This window comes from Crocodylus siamensis, chromosome 12, assembly GCF_052110815.1.
Source record: "Crocodylus siamensis isolate JL-2025a chromosome 12, ASM5211081v1, whole genome shotgun sequence".
NCBI lineage: Eukaryota > Metazoa > Chordata > Crocodylia > Crocodylidae > Crocodylus > Crocodylus siamensis.
This window is the reverse complement of record NC_143406.1, coordinates 20,314,523-20,331,483: the sequence shown is the minus strand read 5'-3', so window position 1 is coordinate 20,331,483 and position 16,961 is coordinate 20,314,523. Positions and strand designations below refer to the sequence as shown.

Here is a 16,961-nt window from a genome sequence, read left to right as displayed (position 1 = left end):
GCAAACATGTGTTCCCTTGAATTGGTTTATAAATGTGCTGCCTGTCTTTTCAGTTCAATATGCCCTTGATCTTGTATGATGGATAAAGAGAAGGATAAAGAGAAGTATTTGTATACAGACACTGTATACAAACCCCAGCCCCTGAAACCTATAACATAAAATGTAAGAACACTTTTCAACATGAGTAATATTGTGTGAATGGAGCTAGTGACAAACAATTCAAGCACACAGACAATGGCATACATTTGGAGTATTTATTGATTTTTTTAAGGACAGGACCCAGGTCTATGAATTCACAAAGGACACAAGGCAAAGGTAGTGTATTCCCAAGTTCTGCTGCCATGGCCCGCTGCAGGAGCACATCTCTCACTCTGAAGAAGTAGTTTATCTGTATTTCTCAGTCAGAACAGAGGAAACCTTGGACAGAAACTTGTCCCATGCAGCATGAACTTCAGGGGTAAAGTCATTGGGGTAGTGAGCAGCCACAGAGCACAGGATGCAGTGGGAAAGCAGCTGCAAGAGAAGAGGATAGAAACAAATTCAATGGAACTGCCTGAAATCACAGTCCTCTGAGCAGGGAGATGACAGAACAGGACTCTGCCTTTAGAGAAACAGATGTTCCCATCTGTCATGCTACCTGGGGCTGACATGACCTACTTGCTGAGAAATGTGCCTTTAATTCCTTGTGCATGGAAGAAAAATCATTGCTTAATACTGTCTTTGTGCAAAAGACCCCACCCACTCCACAAAAGGGAAATACAAAGTAAGCATGAATCCCCTGGGAATCTTAGGTCACCTAGCCATGGAGAGTCAGTAGTATTCTCCTATATTCATATGATGAAGAGTCATAGATTACAAAGCCAAAAGGCAACTGCAAGCATCTAGTCTGACCTCATGTATAGCTCAGAACATAGGACTTCCCTGAATTAATTCCTCTCTGAACTAGAGCAGGAAAACAATTAATCTTGGTTTAAAAATTGGAGGAGGCACAGACAGGATGATACGACTTCCCTAAGTTTGCAAAGTATTCCAGTAGCATCACTGCGCTTGGAACCCAGAGCTTTTGACTTCTAACCCAGTGCTCAACCTATGAAAGCACATCAGAAACAGGCAACCCCACTAAAGGCAGGAGATTTAGCAAGTACAGAAGTAAGCAACTTAAGGACTACATAGCCTCACTGGTGAGAGTGAAGTTGCAGCCTCACTCCCAAGGCTCAGAATGAAAATACAGTACCTTCATCTCTGAATTGCAAGGCCTAGCTCTATTGTGCTGTATGGAGAAGTCCACCCACTTAAGTGGCTTGCATTGTCTAAGCCAGAGATCCACAGACCCTCTCTCCTCTATCTCTGGACATTCACTCACCTTGAAGTTTACAGGGTCAACTCTGAGGATGTAGGCATGCAGCTCACTAAGCTTGGCCAAGGCACCTTCAATGTCATCAATGTTCTTGACAGCCTCCCCAATGGCACCCAAGACCTTGGAGCCATGGCCACGAAGCTGCACAGAACCATGGCTAAGGTCAAAGTGAGGAAAATAGGTTTTGGTTTGGGGGAAGCTTGAAAAAAGCCTGGAAGAGAAAATCAGAAATGGCTTCAGGAATGGAAACTGCACTGAACACCTGAAACAGCCTTGAGAAATAGGGCTGTAGCCCCAGCTCCTGTAAAGGACAAACACTTGTGCCTGCTGCTCTAGTACAAATGTTACAGGACGTTTACTAGTCCACATGTGCAATTATATTTGAGTAACATATAGCATGATTTCTTTGTCCTAAGCAAACAGTGACATCAGGCCAAATTATTCGTGGTGTACCAAAAAAGTCACTAGAGTTATACAAGTGTGGAATTTGGTTCCTCCTTTTCAAGTGAGTTTAAGTAACCTAGTTTACATTTAAATCTTGAAATGGACTGGTATTTTACATTTACTTTCTTTTTTGGACTAAATATCCTAACTCCCCCACAAAATTGCCTGCACCTTTGGTATTTTGTTTTCTCCAGTGGAAACAAGTTGCAGTTCCTGAGGCTAACTAGTAGAGTATGAACCTTTAGAATTAATTTATACAGAAATATTTCATGATCCCAAATCCTTGCTTTAATTGCTATACATGGTACTATAAATCCATAAAGGATCATCAGAACATTTAAAATTAGCTTATAAATAACACAAACGTTCAAAAAATATCTCCTGGAGAATTCAAGACAACTCGAATCAGCTGCCAGGTTCTTTCCCTCCTTTTGTGCCAACTAAGTTAAGTAAATTTGGGTGTATTTCTACTGAAAAGAACACAAATCTCTCCAATCATAGAAGAGGTTGTTCCCAAATTTCAACATGGTTCATTTGAAATTGGAGGTGTGGAGGAAAGTAGTGTACCTAACATATTCATGTATAGTTTCCCAATTGTGGCAGCAAAAGGCTATCTAGTTATATTTAAATAGATCTTTCAGTCACCTAATAGTCACACTTGGTTTGAGGTGATACACATTCTTATAGGAAGATAACATTTTCTCCTATGTATGTTACACATCAAACAGAACACTGAGACATGATTCCAGCTACCTGATTGATTTTCCAGTATATTGTCACTCTTCCAGCAAGGTCCAGCACTTGCCAACTAAAGCTGCACATTACACACCTAACAAATTCTATATTCTTGCCACTTCTTTACATGCTCTGCTTATAATTATGATAACCTTAGGACATGGCATGAGCTGGGTATTAATCACTGTGTGGAGTTCCTTGCCTGTATTAGACATTATGGACTCCTCTCAGCTGTTATCCTGGGAAAGTCCAATAGAGCTGAATAGGAAACTATATTCTTACCATAGGGTTTTGAAAATGTAATAGATTTTGATGGGAAGTATCATTTTCTGTTACAGTGTAAGGGTTTTTAGAACAATTTCTATAGAACTCTACTACATTCTATTTGTAATTTTTATGTTGCTTATTCTGCAAGAAAGCCCAGGAACATAATCATTGATGTCTGAAGGATACACTTTAAAATATGCCCTCAGCATGTTATCCAACAGCCAGCCCACCTTAGCTCTTATTCTGGTAGGACTGTGCGCAACAGGCCCACATTTACCACAATAAATCCAGTTCTGGAATTGTCCGTGTTGCTGGGCTCATATACACAAGTGGTAAACTTGGTCTACAGAGTATAACAAAGCAAAGTTTTATCTTGATTTCACATTCATTTTGCCCTAAAGTAACTCTAATGACCTAGTTATACCAGAGGTCACAGTTAGGCCCAAAAGCAACTAAGCAAAAATGCAGTACTGCTTACCTCTCCAGTGATTCTGCCCCAATGGCATCAGCTTGAGAAGCCACTTTTCCCCAAATAGCAACCACAGCAGCCTTCTCAGCTTGAGTCAGAGTCATTGTGAGAGTTTTGGAGTTTTGAGATCAAAGTCTTCCTATGATGAAAATTCAGAACAATTGTGAACCGATTGACTTTGCAGCTGCAAATATAAAGGGGAAAGAGAGAGCAAAGCTTGGCTGCTGTCCACTGTTATTGGTCACTCTTGGGGCCCACCCAAGGAGGTGGGGTTATCTTATCTCCCTGTGGAACAATGGCTCCTTCTGTAGGGGGTCCATGCACTGGGTTCCATTCTGGGTTTTATCAGCTTCTTACATCTTAACACAGAGGCTGGGAGAGTCACTGACACACTGTACAACTTGAAAAGAAATAACCATTACTATTAATTCTACAGCCTCACAGGTGTGAGTATGAGGCAGTGCATGGTAGTAGTTACAGATTAGACATTTCAGACACTAATGAGAAGACTGCTATTTCATAAGGAGCTCATTTCCATATCATATCTGGAGACAGATTGGGTGTGTTAAACAAAGACTGGTTGAAACCCCTTTGCAGTCCTTGGGAGTTTTGCCATTGAGTTCAATTCTACCAGGATTTGTACCTTTGTTGCTCCTGCAAAATAATTTGTAACTAATTCTACAATGGCTTTATCATGTGGTATCATTAAAAACGTACATTACTACAGACACCTTATATAAACAGCAACAGTAATAACGTGCTACACAGCCCCACACACAGAGCAGTGTATCTTGTAGAATTCAGTGTGTGCGCAAAGTATTATTTTACATGTGTGCATGTGCATGCACATTGCTTCTTACCTGTAGTATCTGGACTATTCCTTATGTAGTAAAATAACTGGCTCCCAGAATTTGCTTCCTAGACCTAGCTATCTCTCTGGAACATTGGCAGAGTTCAGGTCTCTCATTCTTCGCTATACAGTTATTATTCTTTTTAACCATTTTTGTGAGACAGCACTCAAGGCTCCAATCAGGATTGAGATATCTATATATCTGATGTACATAAACAGAAAAAATATGGTCCCTGTTTTGAAGTCCAAGAACTTGGAAAACTAAGAATGGTGGTCTCTGCTTTGAAGTCCAAGGACAGGAAAACATAAGAATGATGGGGGAATGAATGAGGAAGGAAAAGGCTGACTCACATCTAGAATCACTGTGCAAACAAGAAGCAGCCATACACAGCCCCAGATAAATACTGCTCTACAGAAGGGTGCTTCTATGACTGCAGAGAGGAAACCCATGCTCTCTTTCTGTGACTGTGCCACTGCAGTATTTTGACTGAAAAATACAGGTCAGGCCTTGCCAGCTGCATTTTCCTTTAGAGGTGGCTACTTTCCAGTAGTAAGTGATATCTGAAGAGCTTTCTGAAGGAGCTATAGAATGGTGCAATACAGTCCACTTCTAAGAACATAAGAAGTGCCATACTGTGTCAGACCAATAGTTAATCTGTCCTAGTATCCTGTCTCTGACAGTGGCAGGAATGGATGCTTTAGAGGGAGAGCAATGAACCAGGCATATCTAGAGCAGGGGTGTCAAGCATATGGCTCACAGGTGGGATCTGGCCCGCTGAACCAATCTATCCAGCCAGCTGGACTACCAATGTGGCCAGGAGGAGTGGTCTGCCATAAAATGGTGATCTATGGCAGGAGGCTGAGTGAGGTCATGCTCTGGCTGCTTTGCTGGTTGCCACTGCTGAGGTCCTACCTCCTGGTCACTAGCCCCTGCCATGTACCCTGTGCTGGAGTTAGAACTGGAGCTGCTACTACAGCATGGGGCATGCAGTAGTGGCAGCTGCAGCTCTACATGTTTTGATCTGGAGCTGCTACCACAGCATGTTCCGTGGCAGCTTTCTCATGCCCTGAGCCAGTTCCAGCCTGCAAAGAGCTCCACAAGTCAGATCTGGCTCAGGGCACAAGATGAGTTTGACACCCCTGACCTAGAGTAATGTGTTCCCTATTCATTATCAGCCCTTGTACCTATCATTATTGGTTTAGAGATCCCAGGGGAAATATCTCCAATTCTTTTGTTTAAAGATCAGGTCTGTTAAAACAGTTCTGTTTCAAGAACCCCTTTGTATCTGGGGCATCATTCTTCGTGAGGTAACCCACTAAGCTGTGAACTCTTAAACCCAGTGGGCTTGTCTACATGTGGCCCCTGCAAACAGGATTAGCCTAACATTGCCATTTTTAAAGTGCATTAAGGGCATGTGCCCATATGTGCACACCCTCAATATGCCTTTAAAATGGCAATTTTAGTCTAATCCCACCTAAATTTGTTACCTGCTTAAAGCAAGTACCAAATTTAAGCTGGCATAGTTAAGTTGCATTAGCCCACGTGTAAACACTTAATGCTCATTAATGCACTGCACTGATGCACATTAGTGTGGCTGCATGTGTGCTAATGCGACTTAGCTACGCCAGCCTAAATTTAATGTGCGTTAATGCACATTAGCATGTCTACATATAGAAGCATGCCTAAATCGCCTTAATGCACCTTAAACAAAGGCACATTAAGTTTAGGCATGCATAACTACACGTGTAGATGCATCCAGTGTTACTTAAAGCAAAGGCTACTGCTTCATTGATAAGATAACTGTGTATAAAGGAGGCACCTTCCTGGGATCTAGCAGTATTTGGGACACTGGTTTCAGGGCTTTTCCAGAATAAGGAAAACTCCCCCTAATGTAAAAGCACTGGTGTGATTACTGTATTGCACATAAGGCACTAGTGTCAGTTGGGCCTTCTACCAGGATGACCTAACAGTGCTTGCCTATGCTGCTGATTTCTTCACTGTTTGGTTATAATGTACAACCCCCATGTCCCCATGTACATTTGCTGCACTGCTGAGAAGAGAGACTGGACTGGTTTTGCTTACTCTAGGTTGAAACCACAGCTAGACCACTCTGCAGTCATGAGTCCAGATTTCCCCAATCTAGCTGGGCAAACACTGGCTGCATTTGCCTGTAACAGCAGCGTTTGGTCCTCTATTGCAAATGTTTCTTGCTCTGCTGCAAGTCAGCTCAATGTTGGTGCCTAGACTTAGTACCTATCCTAGTGCAGACAATTGTGTCTGTAGATCTGAAATGGGATTTCAGAAAGGAGAAGGGTAGGAGGACTTTGGGTCCATGCAAGAGCAAGTGAGGATCAGCTAGCAGATGGCAGCAGACAATAATATGGTGTCCATGACATAATTAATGGGGAGGGAGGCTGTCTATCAGGTGGAGGACTCTGTATGACAGCTGAAGCCACAGAAATAGCAATTAATGCAGTGGAGGTTGATGCTCTTACTGTTACCATTCTGCTCTGTCTGCAGTTGTTCCTGACTCTTCAAATGCTTCACTTTTGCACCAAACATTTCAGAGACTTGGTAGCAAAGAGGCATATGGAAGTTGGCAGGAAATAGATCTCACTGAGAAGTGGTATTCTAGAAGGAATGAGTTTTACCTGAGCAAAGACAAACACCTCTGAAAATTGCTCTTTGTCCCTGCAAAGTGGGCTTTGAATGATGATAGCTCCTTCCAGATAACAATTGCTTCCATCTTCACTTAAAGGAGGTAGCACTGCCCAGATGTTTAAGTTAGTATCAGTGCCAGAAATGCCATGGGCTCTGCTTCACTCTGCATAGAAGAGAGGCTTATGTGAAACCCTGATCCAATTCAGTGCATAATTTAATGCTAAGGAGACTGATGATGCTTAAACATTTATGCCAACTTCAATGTGCCATGTAACATGGAAAACTTTGTGAATTCAGGGGCAAATCCAGTCTCTTTTTCTGTAACCATACAAGGGATCTGATGTAAGAACATTCTGGGAATGTGTGTGTGTCAGGGAACATCAGGAACTGATAGGAACAAACCAGAGGATTGTATTTATGCTTCCTAGTACTCATGACCTGGAATAGTTGCCATAGGGAAAGTCTGGGGAAACTACTGTGGCTGGGCAGTGGACTCCAAATTTAAGACTCAGTGCATGGTCTTCTACATAAAGCAGTGACAACCTAGGGCCTCTCCAAATAAAATACACAAGAAATTTAAAACTTTTTGGCATGCAAGCCTAACTTCATGTTGGCTCTTTGTATTACATAGCCACTCCGTGTTAGCATATTGTTTCCCTTGGGATATCATTTAGAGAAGACAACACTGGACTGGGACTTTTTGATCTTAGTTTTCTTCTTCGTTGTTCTCTTGGGCAAACCATTTCCTCTTTCTATGCCTCAGTTTCCCAATCTTTAAAATCAGAATAGCAATCTTTAAAATAGGATTAGCAATACCCTCCTCCTCTATAAAATCCTATTTCAGACCTACTGTGTTTATTTCTTTTAAAATACCCCATACATATATATGTTAATATGCACTACAGTGTACTTACAAGCCAGGCTACCTTAAATCCACCCATTTGTGCAGATGTAGTATGACACAGCCTTTGATTACATATAAGTCTGTAGGGATCCCTGCCTTATCTAATGACAAACTAGACAGAGTAAAGCATTTAGTTGTAAGCAACTCATAGAAATTAAACATCCTACGTAGATAGCTGCATACTGTGCAATTTCTGAGGCAAGAATTAAAGCATTTATTTTCTCTATGGAAATTAAATACAAGTTTATTTTAATAGTCATGTTTTCAGACATATATTAAATATAATATTTCTGTACACTTACCATTCAATAAGTGGTCCTATTCCTTACTCACTGTGCACTATAACCTGCATGCTGATGGCCAAATTCTGCTCTTAATCACACTACAGTTACTCAGGGATTACTCCATTTATTTCAATGGTAATATTGAAAGCAGAATATGACCTAGGCACAGAGACAGGCAATGGCAGGACTGCTACTTCATTTGGTATGCTGTTTCCAGTCTGCACACTAAGTGAGGCAGGGGTCCTACAGAAATTGATCAGACAATGAAAGACTATCTAGTTACAAGGCTAGGAGCTACATTTGCATTGGACAAATAAACTTTGATGTATTTGAAACTTAGATGCTCAGCCAGGAAACGCAAATTTAATTTTCATGGAATTACCAACATGTCCCAGAAAAAAACAGAAAAGCATTGGGAGAAATTCACCCACATGCCACAGACAAAGCCTACAATGGAGGTGGTGGCAGGAGCTCTATGAGGCACCACATAGCAGAGCCAGTTACCACCATGCTGCATTTTTCTCTTTCAGAGATCTCCCTGAACTCTTGAGGTTTTCCTACATCCTATGATTCTATTTTTAGATAGTGTCCTCCCTCTGACATGCTTCAGAGAGGAAGAATGGCCAAGTGGTTAAGGTGGTATGTTCTGACATAGAAGACCAGCTTTTGACCACCTGCTGTTGCACATACCTTTTTTTGTTGCCTAAGTTTTCCACTTGTAAAACAGGAATAATGATACTCAAGGATCTATGGCCTGTTTTATGCAGGAGGCCAGACTAGATGATATATGGAAAGCAATAAAAAGTCTTTCTTTGCATGCATCTTAGATTACATCTGTATATAGAACTAGGATAATTCTTCTGGGGTCCAAGAAATAAGTTTTGTTAAAGATACTGTGGCTGCAAAAAGTGCAGCCTGAGCTATGATGATAATTTATAATATAGAGCATGCTGGCTCCTCAAAGCACATTACAAATATATCTTTTCTTGAGAAGGTAGAACATTATGCATGATATAAAGATTTTTGCACATGCCAGGTTTCAAGTAACCAAATTAGACAGCTTCTTTGATGCCAAACAGTATTGTGTGTGTGTACAAGGGGATAAAGAGATGGGAAAACTATTCCTTTACATGTTCTATGTATGTTACATATATATTATCATAGTGTTTGTATATTGGTTCAAATATTTATAAAGTGTGTGGGGGCACATCTACATATTACCCTATGTCATCGTAGCGATGCACTGTGGCTACATAGGTCTACACGTGATCAGCAGCTACTCGGCCATAGTGGCGCACTCCCCTGTTTTACTGTGCCGCTATAGTGAAATAGTGGCGAAAACTAACCGTGTACCATGTGCACAGTGTAATATGGGTGGTTACTGAACCATACTTTAGTACTTCCAAAAGTACTAAACGGAAGTACTAAAGCATGATGCAGTAACAACGTTGCCATAGGGTGATGTATACATGCCCTGTGTGAACTTTTTATGTTATTATAGTATCTAAATGTTTGTCTATTTATATACTCATATTTAGATATAGCAACAGAGGTATAATATGTAGCTAGAAGCATATACTGATTCTTATCACACTATGGTATGTTTCTGTTGCATTGTCTGTAACCAAAGATGAGGTTGTAAATAAACTGGATTTTACTGAGTATATTGGCACAGTGAAGCCTATTCAAGAAGAACCTTTTTTACAGAGATATATAATTAAATTTGATGCCATTTCTGTTCACTACAAAAAGCAAATGGCAACTGATGACAGCAAACTTCTGTCAGTCAAGTAGTTCTGTATTAGTATTCTGTGCTAAAAAATAAAATAAAATTTACTTTGTTATTTATGGCTCCTTCATAGCCTGGATAGGATGGGAAAGGGCTGCATTATTTTGTAGCCCTTAGCAGCCAATGAATGGCCTGATTTAGCAACTAGTGCTGGAATCTCAAAATGTTTTTCTGTCCTACTTAGCTTCTGAAGATACTGAATATTGAATTGGACAAATACTGAGTAAGAAAAATCCTGTTTGCTGTATTTAGAGAGTATAGTATTGATTAGGTTCTCTTTTACCACCACCATTTTATTCGAAGGGCAAGCTTCCAGAAAAACAAATGGATTTTATTTCTTGTTTTTGAAGACAGAATCAGGTAAGAGTCTTATGTATCCACTTCAAAATGAAATTGATTCATATACTGATAGAGGATCTTCTCTTTAGCAGTGTAAGTTAACTCAGTTTTAGTACAGGATATTTGCCTTATTCAGTTGATTGCAATAAAATATATATTTACTCTCAGCTGTAAAGAAATTTGGGATTACTACGTTTTGGAAACCTAATCTACAAAGAGGAAAACGTTCCCGAAGGTTTTATACAGCTCTTTGTTTAACATAGTCTCTTACAGTTGCAAATGACACACTTCTGTAATTTGTCATTTGTAATTTGTCACTTCTGTAATTTGTGAAAAATAGTGTCTTGCTTAGTAGAAGCCAAGTTGAGAAATTTTAGTACAGCTGACCACTTTTGGAGCATGAAGAATGCTCTGCTGAGATAACATGCCTGTTTTTAATCACTCTTAACACAACTGGCTCACTCGAGTGACATCTACTCCTGCTACAGTTGTTATCATGATGAGCCTTACAGAGAATGACCAAGCAGAGCAGCAAGTAGTCTGCGTTCATTTACCTGCTCCGCCCTAGCTACTCATTTCTGTATGCAGTCTTTGTGAGGGGACTCTACTCAGTGAAACCCACAATAAGGGTATATCACATTATAGCACAGAGGACTTCTTAGTCTCTTTTGAAAGAGCTGAATGCAGCAAATTATGGAAAGGAATTTTCATGCAATGTATCCAAGTGATTTTCAGGCCCCTTTCTAGCATCATCACTGATAACTGTCTGTTCCCACTTAAAATTCCTGACTGTAAAGCATGAATGATGAGAGAAGTTGCAGCAAAAGAGTTGTCAGGGAAAGCAATGTTTCATTAATAGTCCAGACAAAGGTGTCAATTCATCGGGTAACGTATTCCATGAGAAAAGCTAAATCAGACTTGAAACCAAACTACACAGTAATCCATATGGACCATAACATCAGGTCTTGGATAACAAGATTCAGTTCTAATGGAGTCCGACATCCAGGAATAGAAAGGAATGGTGAATAACAACCAGATCATGATGAAGGAGATTCTTTACCCAGAGCACTGGCAACTATTGATCTTTCCAGATCATGGTGAATGCACAACAGGCCACCCAGACCCTCAATGCATATGCCTAGGCAGGAGGGTTATTTTTGGAGGAGTAGAAGTTCCCAGACCTTTCATCCCTCCCTTTAGGCCACTGAGACAGAATCCAAACGTTAGCAGGAGTCCAGACATTTGGTGCCTCTATGGCTGTATTTATATAATCATCCAGGAATTGAACCCAGGTCTCCTGTGGGGCAGATAAAGATTCAACCACTGAACCACAAGTGACTCCATACATGCAATTAATGCAACTGAATCTGGTCACAGAGTCTCCAAGTGCACCCAGTAATAAGAGCAAATTGAGCTCAGGTGGAGCAGCTTCGGCCAGGGATGCTCCTGGCTTGCTCTGACCCACTGATGCAGGAAAGGGAAGCACCAGGCTCCAGCTGCAGCTGGCCACTGCATCCTGGCCACCAGCCCCACACTGTAAAAGGCTGCTCCATGCTGTGTTCTTTGGCCACACACTTGTCTGGCCCTGAGCAGTCTGCAGCCTGCTGGCACAGCCCTCCAGGATGCCATCCCAAGAGCCTGTGCCTAGTGTACAGTATGTGTTTTCAACTGTCAGGTGGGGAACAGTGGGGAGGAGGCACCTAGGATGTGGAGTGTTGAGGGAGATGCCCAGTACACCAGCCTTCACAGACACCACATTGGGTCTGGATGCCATGTGGAGGGTGGTGGGCTGGGGGCTGGCCCAGGGACAAGGGTGGCTGCTGTTCAGCACACTCCAGCCGCTCCCTCTCCTCTTCCTTCATGGGGCTGGGGCCAGTAGGGCCAGCACGAGGAACCAGCACTGCGATGGCCAACTCCCACTCAGGGGTCACATGGAGGTGGGGCGAGCAGTGGGAAGTGGGTGAGACAGGGGCCAGCTGCTGGGGGGCCAGGATCTGGAGCAGGGCTTGGGGACCCTGGCTACTGCAGGTGGCACTGCACCTCCTCCCACGCCCAATAGGGGACCTGAGGCAGGCCCATGGGCAGCTGTCAGGATGACCTGGGCCCAGGGGCAGGGCCTGGGCCTAGGCACCAGGCAGGACAAAAGACGTTGCCAGGACCAGCATTGTTTAAAGGATGTGCTGGTCATCCTTGATTGCCTCCACTGCATATTGGACCGTGGCAAGCTGGACCTTTATCTACCTCTGAAGGAAGGTGAGGAACACCCTGAGGTCCTTGCAGTCTACCCGGTCCATCTCCTGGGACTCATGCCAGGCCTGACTCTCTTCAAGCTGGGCCTCAGAGATGGTGGTCAGCCACTCGAAGAGAGCTGTCTGGTCCTGGCTCTGGTGCTCATTGAGCCAGCTCATGAAAAGCATACCAGCAGAGAGTGGCAGCATTCTTGAGGCCCCATCTCTACTAGCAGCAGTTGGGTCTCCCCCATGTCCAGCAGCTCTTCTGCAGAGCAAGGACAGAGGGGCTCCTCGTGAGTTTGCAACATTTCAGAGATAACATCTACAGATGGGCTGTATGCCACCTGCCCTCAGTTCGAGAGTCACGTGTGCACAAGTGCCCAGGGACCATGGTAAGTTGCCCAGGTGGGCCCTTCCACAGGTGACTGCCCAGTGAGCCTTCTCTCTCTGCTTCCACAGAGGGAGCAGGCAGGCCACTTGCTGCTTGCTGTAGGCAGTTTCCTTTCCACATACCCTACCTAGGCCAGGCCATGGCTGGCCCCTGCCAGCAGCTGCTGTGGTGGCTCTGGAGCAACTCCCCTCCTTCTCCTCCCTATAGGCCAGGCATTTTGGTCCCATGCTACTGGGCCTGTGGCACCCAGGTTCCAGGGGTGAGGAGCTGCCTGCGACACAGACCTGGTGATGCCTCCCTGCCCCCTCCTCTGGAGAGGTGCCCTGGGCCAGGGCCCCCATTGTGCATGGGCTGTGCCCCAAGCCTGCCTCTGGTCAGAATCACCAAGGCGTGCCATGATGAGCTGTTTGAGCGCTGCCCAACCCACTACACCTTGCTGCTGCTGATCACGATGGTTCCCCTGGCACAGGTAAGAGCCTGGCATGGGGCCCTGAGCTTAAGGGTGTCCCAGGCAAATCCAAGTTTCTCTGCTATATGTGCCACTGCGTGGAGAGGTATGTTTGCCTATGCTATGAGTGCCTGACCCCTGTAGCTGAGGAGATTGCCGCTGCCATCAATGAGTTTCTCCACAAGTGACAGGGCCCTGGCTGCCCAGCTGGGAGCCTGCACGGTGCTCAGTAAAGTCCTGAACTGCCTTCAGTCCCCCTGCATGTTGGGGGGCAGAGGGGGAAACTCCATCAGATGTTGGAGTGGGCAGGGAGTTTGGCCAGGCAAGGCAGGGAGGGAAAGGCCCCCCACCCTCTCATGCTGGGTCCCTGGCTCTAGGCATGCAGCCCTGAGGTGAGCAGGTGAGCTGGCACAGCCATGAGTAGTTGCAGCGCCCCATCCCCATCAGCCTACCTCCCTGTGTGAGGCTTACCGGGCAGGTGTGGCAACCAGTCCCAGTGGTCAAATGCTTTCCTTGGTTGCGGCAAGGAGGTCTGTCTGACCGTGTCCCAGAGGGCTGTGTAACACAGCATGTGGCTGCCCAGACAGTGGCTCCCCCTGGCAACAAGCTGGAGCTGGCACATACAGGGGCCATCCTCAGCCTGTTGTCACTGTCAGTGGGCCACTGCTGGAATAGCTGGGGCAGGCGGTGGTCTGGGCTGTCCAAGCTGCTAGGTAAGGCCAAGGGCAGGGACTGTGCCAGGACCTGGTACAAGAACCCCGAGGTGCCTTCCCCCAGAGAGTTCTGGCTTGTGGCCCCTAACTCAGGCTCCAGCACCCTGCCCATGCTGCAGAACAGGTGTCAGGCCTCACCAGGTCCTGTGAAGTCCAGGATGCTGTCCAGCTCCTGTGGGAAGGGCATGGATTTGCGGAAAGTCTGTTGTGGTCCCAGATGCAGACCCACTGTGCCCTTAGGGTCTTGGCCTTGACTGAGCACTGCTGGTGGGACCACTGGTGTCTGTGCTTCTGCATCTGCTGGGCCACGTTCTCATACACATGGGCATTGGCCCTTGTCGCCTGGCCAAACTGCCACTGGACCTCTACATCTCCGCAGAATGCTATGAAGTCTGCTGCCTTCTCATGGCTCCAGTTGGGCCCCCTGTCTCTGTGTGTCAGTGGGTGTGGGGCCTAATATGGTGGCAGCTGGCAGGGGCCTTGGCAGTGCAGCCCCAGGCTCCAGGTAGTGACATCCAGAGGCAGGTGCCTGCAGTGGTGGGGCATGCCCAGGCTGGTAGGGGCCTTGGCAGCACAGCCGCAGGCTCCAGGTCAGAGCATTGGGTGCTGGAGGAGCTGCCCATGCCATGAGGCTCCTAAAGTTGCTGAGCCACGTGGCTCTGAAGCAGGCTGGAGTCTGGCCCCTTGATGGATCAGCTGACTGGGGACAATTTGTGCCTGTATCACCCTCTACATATGCATTTAATTAGTCTACTGTGCCCTGATAATGGTGCACATGTAGATGCTGATGCTTTATTGAGGAGCCATTTAGTCTACTCAATAAAACACGTGTAGATGCACCCACTGTCTTAAGTGTTTTTACTGATTCACAGGATGAATGCCACAGTCTCTGGGTAACTGTTTTGTTACATGTAAGTGCAGATACAGAACTAGGAGAAAGGAGGTAAGAGGTGAGGGGAGAAAGGATGATTCCTTTAGATCAGTGGTTCTCAACTGCTCCTTGGAAAATGTCAACTCTTAGGCTTCACTTGATTTTTGATTACTGAAAAATAATAGATCAATTTTTCTATTGCAAAGAATTCTGAAAGACCACAAAAGGTCAGAATGTTTTTAACACTATGGATTTTTATTTGAAATCTCTAGGCTTATCTTGTGAATTGTGTTTGCACACTTAATAGTGCTAACATCATGTGGCACTCCATGGCATCCCTGAAAGGATCTCAAGACACTCCACTCTGCCATACACTGTGGCTGGGAATCACTGTTCTAGATCCTAGTTTGGGTGTCTTGAAATGCTGGCCACTTGGTCTTATGGTATTGCATTATAATATGTTAATTAGCAAAATGTTAACCACTTGGTACAGATGAGGATTTGTATATTTAAGCAGCCACCATCTTGTTGTGATAGTTCAGTGTAAACTACTGCTCATATATATAGTTTTTCATAGCAGAGGTAGATACAAGCCTAAGGGTCTTAAGTGGGGGTGCCCAAGGGCCAAAAATTTGACATTGAGACAAGCGGCAGCAGCTTTAACTGCTGTGGCTCCCACAGCTATTAGAGCCACAGCAGCTACTGTTCATCCCACCACAACATTTCTGACCAGGGCAGCCTGTGTTTGTGCCTGCCACTTTAAGGGCCTGGAGCTGGCAGCTGCCAGGTGCCTGATGAGGGCAGCTATTTTGAACCTAGGGCTGCCCTTATAAACAGGGCAGTTTTGCTGCCTGGCTGCAGGTATCATCTGGAGGTAAGGGAGGAGCTATAGGGGGTGGTCAGGAGGCTCCTGGTCCTGGACCAGACCTAAAACTGCACCCTGCTGGGAGTGGGTGGCCTGGTGGGGCTCTCAGTGGTGTGGTAGCCCCCAGGAAATACCAGGCCAGTTACCACCCTGGTAAAAGGGGGGGCAGGGTGCCTTAACCCCTAGCCCCCACAACCAGGTGGGTTACCCCTTTGTAGGGTCTGGAGGGTGGACCCCCAGAGAATGAGAGTGAGGCCATAGACTCATGCCTGTCTGGACTTCTCCTGACTAGTCAGTGCTGGGGGCAGGACTGGAAGGGTCGAAGGGTTGCAGGCCCACCGTGAGGAAAGCCCAAGAGCTGAGGGCCTGGGTCTCTGACTGGCCTGGAGGTGGGCCAGGGCTAGTGAGCCAAAGGTCCAGGGTGGGGTGGGGCTCACACCTGGAAGGGGAAACAGTTCAGGGGGTTATGATGCCCAGGATGAAGGCGGATTAGGCTGCCAGAATGGAGGGATCATAGAGGGGTTCAACACTAGGATTATGGGGCCCAGCATGGGGCTGGTGATTGTGAGAACATCTGGATGCCATGTGCAAGGCTTGGGCTGTGGTATATGGGAGGAATGGAGCCACAGAGAGTGCCCCCTGGCATCGAGGTAAGAAATGAGCAGCCTCCTGCTTAACTGACATTTTATTAACTAATTACCAACAAGGCATGCTGGGTGAGAAGGTGGGTGGTTAGCCCAGAAACAGGTGGATGGGCCACAGTGAGATCAGCCCTGAGAAGGCTCCCTGTTGCAAAGAGCTCCATGGGCCAGATCTGACCAACACTTTGGAAATCTGGCAGTGAGATGAACAGCAGCTGCCATGGCTCCCAAACCCATGCAATTTATACTGTTGCTACTTGCCCCACCATGAAATCTGAAGGCCACATGATATGGGTCTGCAGGCTGATTCTTTGACAGCCCTAGTCTGAGGAATACCAACTATCATCAAGAAAAGAGATAAATGTCTGTGTGGGAACTATTGAGGTATTGCCCTCGTTTCCACATCAGGGAAAATCCTCTCCTGCATCTTTCTGAACCATCTTTTACCTCTTGCTGAGGAAGTCATGCCAGAATCTCAGTCACACTACCCTGTGGGACAAATTTATATGACCTTTGTTACTCACCAGGACCAAGAACAGTGTTGGGAACAACATTAGGACATGTATATGGCCTTCAGTGACGTTAAGACATTTTGATTTCATCAATTGTGAAGTCATGTGGTTCCCCTGCTTTATCTATGGCAGGTCAGGGAGTTAGGTCTGTGTTATGTCACAGTAATCTTGCATAGAGTTTGGCTTATA

At 45.2% G+C, this 16,961-nt stretch overlaps 1 protein-coding gene and 1 pseudogene across 1 annotated transcript; both read right to left on the bottom strand.

Annotated features, from left to right (window-relative positions):
* Positions 1 to 240: 240 nt before the first annotated feature.
* Positions 241 to 3,445, bottom strand: LOC149854742 (hemoglobin subunit pi). The gene is made up of 3 exons (XM_090023634.1): positions 3,282 to 3,445; positions 1,364 to 1,568; positions 241 to 513 (listed from the first exon to the last, which is right to left on the bottom strand). The coding sequence occupies exons 1-3, from the start codon at positions 3,374 to 3,376 to the stop codon at positions 385 to 387; spliced, it is 429 nt and encodes a 142-aa protein (XP_089879760.1). The 5' UTR covers positions 3,377 to 3,445; the 3' UTR covers positions 241 to 384.
* Positions 3,446 to 12,337: 8,892 nt separating this feature from the next.
* On the bottom strand, positions 12,338 to 14,511 carry LOC149854741 (uncharacterized; annotated as a pseudogene).
* Between the last annotated feature and the right edge of the window lie 2,450 nt (positions 14,512 to 16,961).